General features: G+C 48.0%; 1 protein-coding gene across 4 annotated transcripts; it reads left to right on the top strand.

The window, feature by feature from the left end:
- The first annotated feature begins 1,126 nt into the window (after positions 1-1,126).
- Positions 1,127-12,601, top strand: TMEM218 (transmembrane protein 218). 4 transcript variants are annotated; one of them, XM_044997166.1, is made up of 4 exons: positions 1,127-1,308; positions 3,086-3,196; positions 4,246-4,348; positions 10,951-12,601. In XM_044997166.1, exons 2-4 carry the CDS (start codon positions 3,087-3,089, stop codon positions 11,083-11,085), a joined length of 348 nt encoding a protein of 115 aa, XP_044853101.1. In that variant the 5' UTR covers positions 1,127-1,308; position 3,086; the 3' UTR covers positions 11,086-12,601. The 4 variants fall into 4 exon arrangements, with proteins under 4 accessions (XP_044853101.1, XP_044853102.1, XP_044853103.1 ...); XM_044997167.1 differs by having other exon boundaries at positions 1,128-1,285; positions 3,084-3,196; XM_044997168.1 differs by lacking the exon at positions 1,127-1,308 and adding an exon at positions 1,322-1,592.
- The last annotated feature ends 401 nt before the right edge of the window (positions 12,602-13,002 follow it).

Raw genomic sequence — 13,002 nt, 5'->3', positions numbered from 1 at the left:
TGATATTCCACAAAAAGAAGAATTTGGGGGCATGTAGAGGTGGGGCCTAATGGAGGAGGAGGAGAGGTGAGTGGTATTGGGATGGGGATTTAACATCAACATTGTTGCTCAGGAGAGTTTTCCAAACAGGCTGCTGGTATAGAGGTCCAGGGGGAGAAGATTCCTCAGTATCAGATGGTATCAGACAAGCAAGGGGGCTCCCTCATTTGGGGGATTCACACACATGGAGGGGGCTGGTGGTTGGAGGGTGTTCCTTCAGTCAGGGGGGTCACAAACATGAAGGAGAGTCAGACATGTGAAGGGTTGTCTCTAGTGGGGTGGTCACCCACATTTTGTGGAGCTGTCTGAGGACACCACAGGGACTGGTGGGGCTTCTTCAGCCTCACTGAGGCACAGGGGACAAGCTGATCCCTCTGCCTGTTTGATATGAGACACAACAGAGACCTGTGGCGCAGGAGTTCAGGGGCAGTGAGTGAAATGGCTGGGACCTAGGGAGTTTATTATCCGTGAACGCAAAGGGACCCAGCTGAACTAGCGTCGGGGTTCGCATGAGACTCAGGCAAAGGGCCAGATCTCAGAGGAGAGGGGATCCATGCACAGGAGGGGGGCAGGGCAAGACACGTTGCCCACGTGCCCCTCCAGCCCCAGAGGCCGCAGGGCTCCCCAGGAGAGTCACTGCAGCCTGAGGCAGAGGGAAGCTTCGCAGAACACGGCCCCAGCACGAGGGGATTCCTGGGGCAGGGGGCGCTGGCTACGTTTCCCCGCGGCGCGGGCGCGGCGCGGGCTGCTCTGCCTGTGCGGCCGATGGGCTGTTGCACCAGCCTCGCCCGCTAGGGTCCAATCGCTGCGCGGTGAGGAACGGGCCAGCCAGGCCCTGCGCTGACGCGACCGGGGGCGGGGCCGCGCTGGGGTCTCCCTCCCGGAGCGAGGAGGCGCGGCCGGGATCGCCGCGAGCCAAGCGGCTGTTTTCCTCCCTCAGGCGCAGACCGCCTGTCACGTGGCGGGGAGCTTTAACCAATAGCGGTGCGGGCCTCATTGATTGGCGTTCAACGGTGCGCCCTAACCAATCGGATGGCAAATTTCAACACGCGCGGGCCTGCTGGTTGCCCGGGGAAACCGGCCGCAGAGCGCCGACGAGAGGAGAAAGAGGTGCTGATGAGAGGGGAATGCTGACTGGTGCATATCCACAGCCCGGAATAGAAGCTTAGCCGCGATTGGCTCTCTTCGGCGCCCCGTCGCTTGAGCTCGAGCCGCCGGAGGAAAGCGCTCAGCGAAGCCCGCGCGTGTCGGGGCTCGGCCCGGGCGCAGGTAGGAGCTGACGCCTTTGGCCCGGGTCCGGCTGGTGCCGCCCGATCCGCGAGACCGACCCCCGGGCCAGGCCGGGGCCTCCCGCCGGCCCGGGTCCCCGCGCGCGGCCGGCTCTGAGGCGCTGGCTGCGGCAGGGCCGGGCCGGGCCGGGCGCGGGTGGCTGTCGCTTCCCGAGCTCGGCAGGCTCGCCCTGGGTCCCTGGCGCGGTCAGCGCATAACGGCCCCCAGGGCGGCTGAGGCTGCGCCTGGCCGCTGCGGGACGCGCCCCTCCCCCGAGCGTGGCGGTGAGTGGAAGTTGGGAGCCTCAACACCTGTGGGGATCGGGGCCCGTAGGTGCTGGAACTAGGGGTGCTGCAGCCCCCCCCGCCCCCCGGCTTGGAGTGGTTTCCAGCGTATCCAGGGGTTACAGTTTGGTTCCACGGTTCTCAGCACCCGCACTGTAAAGACTGTTCCTGTGCCCTGTCCGGGCCTGTGCTCCTACCCGGGAAACCTGCCGGTCTGGTTCCTATGGGTCAGAGAGAGCCCTGGGGCCTCCCAGCATGGCCATCCCCCCTCTCAGATGGGTTCCAGTGGCGCAACAGCAGACAGTTGGGTGCTCCTATCCCTCAGGGACCTGGGCCTCCCACCTAGTTGTGTGGCACTGCGTTAGGCAACACAGAAACAAAATGGTGTTGGCCAGGTGGTGGGACCTTGCAGTACCTGCAAAGTCACACCCATGCGGAGGACCCTATTGTGTAGAGCAAAATGCTGCCGGTCGGGACAGAATCGTCCCAAGGCCTGGATCTGGCCTGTGGGGGTGCCAGCTGGACCACTTCTAGGTGATGAATTGCCTGGAAACTCCAGATTATTTCTGTGCAGGGGGAAATGACCAGAACTGTTTTCCTACCATGCAGATGGACTGTGGGTGAATGTAGCCCATTAGTAGCTTTCACTGGTGAGTGAAAAATGTATTGTCCCAGCTTGTAGTAGAAGAGGTTAATAGGTATTTAAACATTCATTCCAAATGCCAGATGTCGTCAGTGAAAGGAAATTCACATACATTTGAAAGCATACATAAAATACACAAAAAGAGGAGTCCTAATGGCACCTTAGAGACTAACACATTTATTTGGGCATAAGCTTTCGTGGGCTAAAACCCAAAATGTTATTTTTGCTGATACAGACTAACACGGCTACCATTCTGAAATCTGTCATAAGATACACAGTATGCTAAACTCTTTTAGTGTATTTGGCTGATGTAATGAGCACTGATTCTTTTGTAATAATAACCTTTATTTATGTAGCACCTTTCATCTAGCTGGCTCCCAAAGTGTTCTACATATTTAGCAAATGGTACACAAGCTATACACTAGGATCATTTCATTAAGATACACTCCTCTTGGGTGGAATGCATTTAATAGTACACACAACACTACGTAACAGTTTAGAATAGGAATTTATTTTTTAAAAAGTCTGTATGAATCTGGAATTTGGGTAAATAGAATATAGTTAACAACTAGTCCTAAAACAAAAATCTCCTTGTTCTTACACTTCCAGTGTCATGACATAGCATTACCTGAAGAATAATTGCCAGATGAAATTACTTGCTAGAGGAGATGGTGTTAGTTTTCCAGGTTGTTCTTTGCACTTAGATTGTTAATGTTAAAGTATTTGTTTTTATTTTTGAATAATTACCTGTTTTAAAGGAAGGAAAAATGGAACCTGCAGAGAAAATCTATCCTCTGTGATAGAGGAGGCCAGCTGAAGCAGGTTTGCTGATGCTTTCTCTCTTCTCCAGAATGGCTGGCACTGTGCTTGGGGTGGGGCCAGGAGTATTTATCTTAGCGCTGCTCTGTGTCTTGATGTTGCTGCTCTGCATGCTGTTATCCAGGACCTCTGGTCTTGCAAGGTAAGGAGATGTAGCCTTCTGGATAAAGAAAGCTAAAGTTATTAGGGGTGAAATGCCTGACTGTCCTCATACATCTGGATTTTAGGGCACTGTTTCTTTAATTCCTCACATCTTGAATAGGATCCATTTTAATCTCCTGTTAATAGCAGACTCTCATTAACTTCAGTGGAGGTTAGAATGAGTCCATAAACACTAGCCAGCTCATTTGCAGTCTGTCCTCTCTCTGTAGAATGCTACAGTGTGTAGAGTACCTGTACATACCAAGTAGGGTAGGAAGGATTATTGGCAGATTTGGGGTGTGAACTGTCATATTTCATTCCTAAAGGCACTTTTCCAGGACTTGGCCTTTCCCATTTGTCTTTTTGCTGCAACAGTAAAGATTAAATCACTTCAGGAGATTGTCACTCTAAAAGCTCTTGTGTGGTTCTGGGACAGGATGCTGATTGACTAAGAGACTCATCTGTTTTTTTAGTCTTTGCTCACTGAGCCAAGATTCACCCAATGAAAGTCGAGTAAATAATTAAAATTATTGATTCAAGCAAACGTAACTATTGCCCAGTGCTCTTATGGGTAGGCAGTACAGAGACTATCCAATATCAGGCTCCAGCAAAACATCCAATTCAAACCTTACTCTGCAAGGCTGAGATTTTCAATGCTACCTAGGGGATAAAGTGGAAATTGTGTGACCAGTTGCGCTAAGCGGTTTTGAAAATCAGATTTTCTGTGTATTGCTTCACTACCAGTGTCTCTGATTTATGGGGAATGACTATCTTTCATTTCAGGATGTTGGCACTTTCTTTTATATCTTAATGGGAAAGACAAAAGAAGAGTAGAATTCCTTTGAATTTGTGGTGGCTGCTTTTTTTTGGAGACCTGTGACTGCACTAAATACCTGGGCTGGGGTTAGGCTGAGAAGTGGGATATGGGGATATTGGTTTGTTTAATGTGGTATGGACAAAATGTGAGCAGTGTTAATGTCTCATTTATAAAAGGAGCTGTGTGGCTGGGAGACCTAACAGTGGGATTCTTCCTGTCTGATTCTTCCCCAGATTCTCTGTCATTATGGTTTTCTTTTCTGCTGTGATCATTATGTTGGTTCTGTTACTTTTCCCTCGTGCCAGTGAGTTCCCAGCACCAGCTACAGAAATGAAGGTAAACTCATGATTTATTTTCCCCATTTCAGTCTCTCTGTCCTGGCTGTTGCACCTTGTTTAATCTAGGCTATTGGCTTTCAAATGGGGTGGGAGTAAAATGAGGTTGTCAGGGGATGTGGGGCTGTGGCTGACCAGGTGTCCAGGACAGGGCAGGATAGAATGAAGAGAGTGTGCAGGGAGTCCCTTGCATTCAGATACGGGGGATGGAAGCTCAGCCCAGCCTCGGCAGCAACTTGCTGCTTTCTCTTTCCTCTCTTCTTTGACCACTGGTGACTCACTGCCAGCTCTCCCCTCTGCTGCCCTGCCCCAGATACTTGGCTGGCTGCACATATTTTAAGTCCTTTGGAGCCAGAGCAAGAGGCACAAGTAGAGTGGGGTGGTTAGGACCCCCTGGTCTGTTCCATGATGCCAAGGGCTTCTCTATGGGTGGAGCTCTTTTTCGATTCTCAGGAGACTGCATTGTTACCTGCGCTGATGAGCTCTGCGTGGTCACCTGTGCTGGTGAGCTCTCCACGCTGGCCAAACAGGAAATGAAATTAAAAAGTTCGTGGGGCTTTTCCTGTCTAACTGGCCAGTGCATCCGAGTTCAGATGGCTTTCCAGAGTGGTCACAATGGTGCACTGTGGGATAGCTCCCAGTGGCCAATACCGTCGAATTGCGGCCACACTAACCCTAAACCGACATGGCAATACCTATTTGAGCGCTACTCCCCTCATCGGGGAGGAGTACAAATATCGGTATTAAGAGCCCTTTATATCGCTATAAAGGGCTTCGTTGTGTGGACGGGTGCAGCGTAAATTTGGTTTAACGCTGCTAAATTCGGTATAAACGCGTAGTGTAGACCAGGCCTAGTTTTCACCAAAAGGCTTGTGGGCTGGACTTTTAGTAGGCAAATGATCCTATGATTCCTTTGTCATCACACACCTGACTGTGTCCCAGTGATAAAAAGCCCTTTTTTTAGCACTCTGATTCCCTGTGTCCTTGAGGAACTCTCAGAGCTTGAGGAATGTTCACCCTGTTCTTCTGCAGTTGGAAGATAGGTACCTTCGAAGGGAAATTTCCTGTTCATCCTTGGTTTTCCTCTGGCAGAACACTGGCTGTTTGACTGGAGGATGCAGGCAGGCAGTTCTGTGGTGAGCCTGCTGTGCTGCATTCCAAAATGGCTTGCCTCAAAACCCCTCTGTCTCTTGCTTGTTGCACAGTGCAGCTTGCCTGGCCACAAATAATTTTGCTTGGTTTCTGGGAGCTCAAGCTGCCTTCATCACTTCTTGCTCACATTTCTAAATCAGACTACAAATGCTTTGGTTCAGGGCCCATACCTTTCTTTGCCTTCCTTGCAGCACTCAGCATGCTTGTGAGCATTATAGAGTAATAATCACTTGGCACGTAGTCCTGCATTCAGCACCCTGCCTAACCCTCCACTGCCCTTCTCAATCATTTACCCTTAATTCCACTTGCCTTCTGGCTCAGAGCCAGATTGCTGTCCTTTCACCTTCCTTGAGAGCTTAGTCTCTGTTGGCCATAGTTTAGGTGTTGGATTCTCTTGACTCCTGCTCACACCATGCTGCTTTCTGTGTTTGTCTTATTCCTGCTCTACATCTCCCAGCCCTTCAGTAGGTGTTTGGGGTTTTGAATACCCAAAGTGCTCTTTCCCGTATTCCATTATTTGCATGCAGAGGAACATTACTCGCTTTCTAAATACTGAGTTGTGTGGTGTTCCCCTGGTGTTATCTGGACCGGTGATCTGCTGGGTCACGCCAATCTTCGACTTTGGGAGGCAGCCATACTCTGCTCCGCTGTGAAAATCCCCACTCCCGGGCTGTTCACATACAGCCTCTAGCATGTAAGTGGCTCCCAGCTACGTGAGTGAGCACTTTTGGCCAGCTGCTGCTTGGATTGTGCAACCGAATGACACTCACCAATATCTCCGGTCCCAGACACAACCCTAGGAATCTCCGTCTTGCCGTGTCCAGTTATGCCTGGTGGATGCTGCAAGCTTATAAAAGTTAGTCAATTTAACAAAGAAATTGATATGTACCAGGCTTGTTATCCCGGGGAGGGGGGGGCTCTGACATGCTTCAATCCAAACACACAGCTTCAGGTAGAACAAACAAACAAATTTATTAACTACAAAAGATAGATTTTAAGTGATTATAAGTCAAAGCACAAGAAGTTAGATTTGGTCAAATGAAATAAAAGCAAAATGCATTGTAAGCTGATCTTAACACTTTTTCAGAGCCCTAATTTAAGGGGAGACTTAGATGATTCTCATCACAGGCTGGTTGCTCTTCAGCCAGGCTCTCCCCTTTGATCAGCGCTTCAGTCACTTGGTGGTGATGTCTATAGATGGAGTTGGAAGAGAGAGCCAGCATGGCAAACGTCTCTCCCTTTTATCGTGTCCTTTCTTCCCTCTTGGCTTTGCCCCCCACCTTCAGAGTCAGGTGAGGAGTAAGTCATCATCGTCCCAAACTGACCAAGGGAAGGGGGGTGACTCACTTGAGAGTCCAACAGATCCTTTGTTGCTGCCTAGGCCAGTGTCCTTTTTTCCTGTGAGGCTGGGCTGGGTTTGTCGCATACATGCCCTGATGAGGTGTGAACTGCCCCTCTGCTCCTGGAGAATTATAGAATCATAGAATATCAGGGTTGGAAGGGACCTCCAGGAGGTCATCTAGTCCAACCCCCTCCTCAAAGCAGGACTAATCCTAAGACCTGGGGTGTTTTCTCCTTTCTCTGCAGCGTGGGGCACGGGTCACTTGCTGGAAGGTTCTCTGCACTTTGAAGTCTTTAAACCACGATTTAAGGACTTCAGTGGCTCAGACACAGGTTTGATACAGGAGTGGGTGGGTGAGATTCTGTGTCCTGCATTGTGCAGGAGATCAGACTAGATGATCATGATGGTCCCTTCTGACCTTAAAGTCTATGATTCTAATCCCCAACTAAATCATCCCAGCCAGGGCTTTGTCAAGCCTGACCTTAAAAACCTCTAAGGAAGGAGATTCCACCACCTCCCTAGGTAACCCATTCCAGTGCTCCACCACCCTCCTAGTGAAAAAGTTTTTCCTAATATCCAACCTAAACCTCCCCCACTGCAACTTGAGACCATTATTCCCTGTTCTGTCATCTGCTATCACTGAGAACAGTCTAGATCAATCCTCTTTGGAACCCCCTTTCAGGTAGTTGAAAGCAGCTATCAAATCCCCCCTGATTCTTCTCTTCTGCAGATTAAATAATCCCAGTTCCCTCAGCCTCTCCTCATAAATCATGTGCTCCAGATCATTAATGAAGATATTGAACAAAACCGGCCACAGGACCGACCTTTGGGGCACTCCGCTTGATACCGGCTGCCAACTGGACATGGAGACATTGATCACTACCCATTGAACCCGACGATCTAGCCAGCTTTCTATCCACCTTATAGTCCATTCATCCAGCCCATACTTCTTTAACTTGTCAGCAAGAATACTGTGGGAGACCATATCAAAAGCTTTGCTAAAGGAATAATACGTCCACTGCTTTCCCCTCATCCACAGAGCCAGTTATCTCCTCATAGAAGGCAATTAGGTTAGTCAGGCATGACTTAAAGGTAATAATTGGAGATATACCAATCTCCTAGAACTGGAAGGGACCTTGAAAGGTCATCGAGTCCAGCCCCCTGCCTTCACTAGCAGGACTGACTGTTCCTGATCGCTTTCCTCTCCTCTAAGTGCTTCAGAATTGATTCCTTGAGGATCTGCTCCACAATTTTTCCAGGGACTGAGGTGAGGCTGACTGGCCTGTAGTTCCCTGGATCCTCCTCCTTCCTTTTTTTAAAGATGGGCACTACATTAGCCTTTTTCCAGTCATCTGGGACCTCCCCCGATTGCCATGAGTTTTCAGAGATAATGGCCAATGGCTCTGCAATCACATCCGCCAACTCCTTTAGCACCCTCTGATGCAGTGCATCCGCTCCCATGGAATTGTGCTCGTCCAGCTTTTCTAAATAGTCCTGAACCACTTCTTTCTCCACAGAGAGCTGGTCCCCTCTTTCCCATGCTGTGCCACCCAGTGCAGTAGTCTGGGAGCTGACCTTGTTTGTAAAGACAGAGGCAAAAAAATATTGATTACATTAGCTTTTTCCACATCCTCTGTCCTAGGTTGCCTCCCTCATTCAGTAAGGGGCCTGTACTTTCCTTGACTTTCTTCTTGTTGCTAACATACCTGAAGAAACCTTTCTTGTTATTCTTAACATTTCTTGCTAGCTGCACTCCAAGTGTGATTTGACCTTCCTCATTTCACTCCTGCATGCCTGAGCAATATTTTTATACTCCTCCCTGGTCATTTGTCCAATCTTCCACTTCTTGTAAGCTTCTTTTTTGTGTTTAAGATCAGCAAGAATTTCACTGTTAAGCCAAGCTGATCGCCTGCCGTATTTACTATTCTTTCTACACATTGGGATGGTTTGTTCCTGCAACCACAATAAGGCTTTTTTAAAATACAGCCAGCTCTCCTGGACTTCTTTCCCCCTCATGTTGTTCTCCCAGGGGATCCTGCCCATCAGTTCCCTGAGGGAGTCAGTCTGCTTTTCTGAAGTCCAGGGTTCGTATTCTGCTGCTCTCCTTTCTTCCTTGTGTCAGGATCCTGAACTCGACCATCTCATGGTCACTGCCTTGCAGGTTCCCATCCACTTTTGCTTCCCCTACTAATTCTTCCTTGTTTGTGAGCAGCAGGTCAAGAAGAGCTCTGCCCCTAATTGGTTCCTCCAACACTTGCACCAGGAAATTGTCCCCTATACTTTCCAAAAACTTCCTGGATTATCTGTGCACCTCTGTATTGGTCTCCCAGCAGATATCCAGGTGATTGAAGTCTCCCACGAGAACCAGGACCTGTGATCTAGTAACTTCTGGTTTTGCATGGGCTTATTTGAAGCCATGAGGACACATTTTCAGCCTCAACTATATACATGAAATTATAACCTATAATATTACTATAACAACAATGCTGTTATCATGAGCCTTCCAGACACTCGACATGACAAACTTTGCATTGTATACCACACAGTCATATTATAAGGATGAACATGGGGGTGCAGGGTGTTTCCTCAAGGTACAGAGTGTCAGTGTGGTATGAGAGGTTCTTATTTTTTTTTCCCTCTGTCCTGCATGTAAATTGCTTTGCTCCAAGTAATTCTTGGAGCTGAGATCAAGGGCCATGGTCAAAATAGGACGTAGTGTACATGTCAGACAAGCTAGCAGAATCAAAATGCTCATTTACAAGATCTCCAGGACTAGCTCCTGAAGCAGCCCGGCTTGATACGATATCAATAATACATGACCTGGGCTTTCTATGCTCAAAGCCTGCTAATTGGCTAATTAAAAAGTGAAAGTGTTGAACGAGCAAACATGTCACTCTCAAGAGACTTGTTCTGTAGCAGAGCCAAGGTCAAGCTTGTGTTAACACTGTTTCATAATATTCACCTTTGTTATAAGCAATCCCAGAAGCTCGGAGGATGATTTCATAATCCTGGGCTTTCTGTTTGGTGTTTCTCACTATCACTTTGTCTACCGTCTGTGTCTGCATCTTCGCTAAATAATGAGATATTCTTTTCCTGCCACATATCCTCTGTAAGTACAGTGGTGCCTGATATCAATGCCCATAAATATAAAGATCAGTGACTAATATTCTGAGAGAAGCAGCTGTGTGACTTGGAGTTCATAAAACAACTGGTTGACTTCAGGGAAATAATTGCTGGACAAGATTTCAGCTCTTGTCTCACTGTCGTGATCTGTGGCCACATGTGATTCTAGTGAGCTGAGCATGGTTGGCTTAGGGCTATTTTGAACCTCATGGGTCAAATTCTGCACTCCTCGTTCACCTAAGAGTCCCACTGAATTCTATGGAAGTTTGTGTCCAAGGAATGCAGAATTGGGCTCCATTCAGTGATTAAACACTTTATCTCATTCATCTAAATAGTGGGTACCTGCTGCTTCATGGCTCAGCTTAACTCTCGCCTTAGAACTAAGTTTGAGACAGGAAGAGAACAGGAACCTATTATATAAACCCACTCGCAAGTGATAGCATTAGAACCACTACCCAATAATCAGAACCATCAGAGAAATTCAGTGTGAGTACTACCATGAATGTGTTTCATATGAACCTGTTAAATTTAAAATAAGAGGATGGCAGCTCTGTGGGTCAAATGCTAGAACTGTGAGTTGGTATTTAGCAGAACAAGGTTAGAATTTTATTCTGGCTGAGGCTGCTTTGGAATTGGCGCACACAGCCCCAGAGGGAGAAGACATCCCCTTTGTTACTCAGCAGTGACCTCTGCCAGCGGGTTAGGCAGAGCAGCCTGTGTTTATCGGAGAAATCTTGCTGAGAGGTGGCACATTTGGGAAGGGGTGTAGCTCCACCCCTGCCTGCCTGCATGGAGCTGCCACCTTTATCTTGGCTGGCTTTTCCTTTTCAGAAGGCCAAAAGTTCTGTTCTATTTTCTACTGCCTGGCACACCATCTTCTACAGCAAACTGGTCAAATTGCCATGGTACCTGCAGTAGGGCTTTTGTTAACAGTGATAAAGAAGGAAATGCTGTTGTGTAATTTGTGGCCTTTCCACTCTCCTCAGATCGTGGACACCTTCTTTATTGGTCGCTACGTCCTGGTCTCTCTTCTCAGTGTGACGTTTCTAGGAAGCCTGTTCCTGGTTCTGGTTCACCATGTCTTGGAGCCAGTGTATGCTAAACCACTCCGAGTTAATTAGCTATTATGAAGAAGGGAATTCCCCATGCTCCAAAGCAGACAAGTCACCAGTTGGGTAAAGAAAATATGCTCTCCAAATCTCTCCAGAAGCCTTTCTTCAAGTGATGTTATGATACCTACACTGACTTCCAGAATCAGCATCTGCTTTCTGAGGCCCTGGCATCTCCAGAATGAAGTTGTAGAATGTGTATGCTTTGGACTGGATAATTACCAAGAGCTGCTTCTGTGTTTTTTGAAGCTGAGAACTGTTTCCTGGCAGAGACAGGCCTGCTTACAGACTTCATCATGTGTCTCCAGTATTTGTTTCCAGGGGTATATCTATGATCTCTGTTCTATGGAAATTCAGCTGCTCTTGCTTCTCCTATGCCTCATCTACAGTTACAGTTCTGTCTGAAACTTCCTAAAAGATCTGATCCTTACCCGAACCACTGGTGTCTAAAAGTCAGGCTGGACATCTTCCCAACATAGGAGGTGGTGCAGAATGCCATGATGGAGGCCCGTGCTGGTGCTTTTGGCTGAAAGTGGGATGTGTGCAAATACATAAATAAAAAGAGGAACTGAACTTGGAGGCTTTAGCCCAGTTCAGTTTGAACTGTGGGTGTCAGAAGTTTGGGTTGGCTTACTTTGTGTTGGTTTACCTGTCCCTGCTGTTTTTGTCATTGTAATCATTCTTGAAACACCTGAGAAATGATTTCAGAGGCGGAAGCAACTGTAGAGGGTAAACTCATGGGAAAGTGAGATCCTATTTTTATGGCAATAAAGAAGCAGGAACAGGAACAACCAAATAATGTTTCTCAGTTTCTCTGGCTTAGAAAGCACTGACGTGGCAATTCAAATGTGTTGCTTATGCCCAGCTCTGAATCCAGGGGCTCTTTCAGCGACACTCTGGCACAAGCAAATGCATCCATGTTGCCATTCTTGAGCTCGCTGTGAACCGGGGTTTACTTTGCCTCCTCTTTGTTCCCTTGGAGGGGATTGTGAGCTCCACTGTGTAGGGAGCTGAATGTACATGTCACTAGATATTCCCACCAGCATTTCAGGGGGGAAAACCTGATGCAGAAGGTGGAGCCACTGAAGGGATTTGAAGGGAGGATGGAGATGGCACCTAGGGACAGAATGGTTGGAACAGATGGGGGAACCTCTCCCACATGCTCTTCTGGGGGCTGAGGCGATCTGGCCCTGAGCCCAGTGCAAGAGTGAAGTTTTGAAAAGCAGCTTGCATAAAAACATAACATTTGAAAAATGCTGCAGGAGGAGGCAGTGGAGGAAACTGTAGGACACACCACTTTCCATGCATGACTAGGTTACCTGGCACCAAACTTTTACTGTAATAAAAACCATCTTTGGGCTGGGAATTGGGCCTGAGAAATTGTAGCCCAGATGGTATTTTTTCTCAGATGCATTCAAAGCCCTGTATAATGTATGTGCCACCTTAGACACTTCCCTAACACCCATGGCACTTGGCAAAAACAGCGGTTGTGTAGCTAGAGCATTTTAATAAAGAAATCACACATTCATTCCAGGGCTCGGCTTTGTTATCAGCTCTTTTCTTTTCTTCCAGGTATTGCTTTGCACTATGTTTTATTTAGTGAATTGTATTTAATGGATCCCTAAGGGCTTATTTGTTGCCCTCCCTTCCTTCTTCATGCAAGTGGGAAACTAATGAGTCCCTCTGAGAAGCCACTGGCTGACTAGTTCCTAAAGACAAAATAAAGTTTGTGGTTTTTTAGCAATTTGATGACTGTGCTGGTCCCTATAACTGCAGAGGGGCCTTCACTTATGAGCCAAGCTGAAGGCTGGAGTTCTGGTGCCACTCATGCTCTTTTGGAAATTCTCCTGTTTGTGCACCAGCTGGTGATTGGTGTGCAACTTTAGGCCTGGACTCTCCAAAGGCATCTTGGTATTGGCTACTGGGGCC

Source organism: Mauremys mutica, chromosome 22, assembly GCF_020497125.1.
Source record: "Mauremys mutica isolate MM-2020 ecotype Southern chromosome 22, ASM2049712v1, whole genome shotgun sequence".
Lineage (NCBI taxonomy): Eukaryota > Metazoa > Chordata > Testudines > Geoemydidae > Mauremys > Mauremys mutica.
This window is presented reverse-complemented; position numbering and strand designations above follow the sequence as displayed.

Excerpts from the sequence above, each read along its gene's own strand:
- TMEM218 (XM_044997166.1), top strand. The coding sequence starts at position 3,087 with ATGGCTGGCACTGTGCTTGGGGTGGGGCCAGGAGTATTTATCTTAGCG. Across the intron at positions 3,197-4,245 it reads AGGACCTCTGGTCTTGCAAG|ATTCTCTGTCATTATGGTTT; the intron begins GTAAGGAGATGT and ends ATTCTTCCCCAG. Across the intron at positions 4,349-10,950 it reads CACCAGCTACAGAAATGAAG|ATCGTGGACACCTTCTTTAT; the intron begins GTAAACTCATGA and ends CACTCTCCTCAG.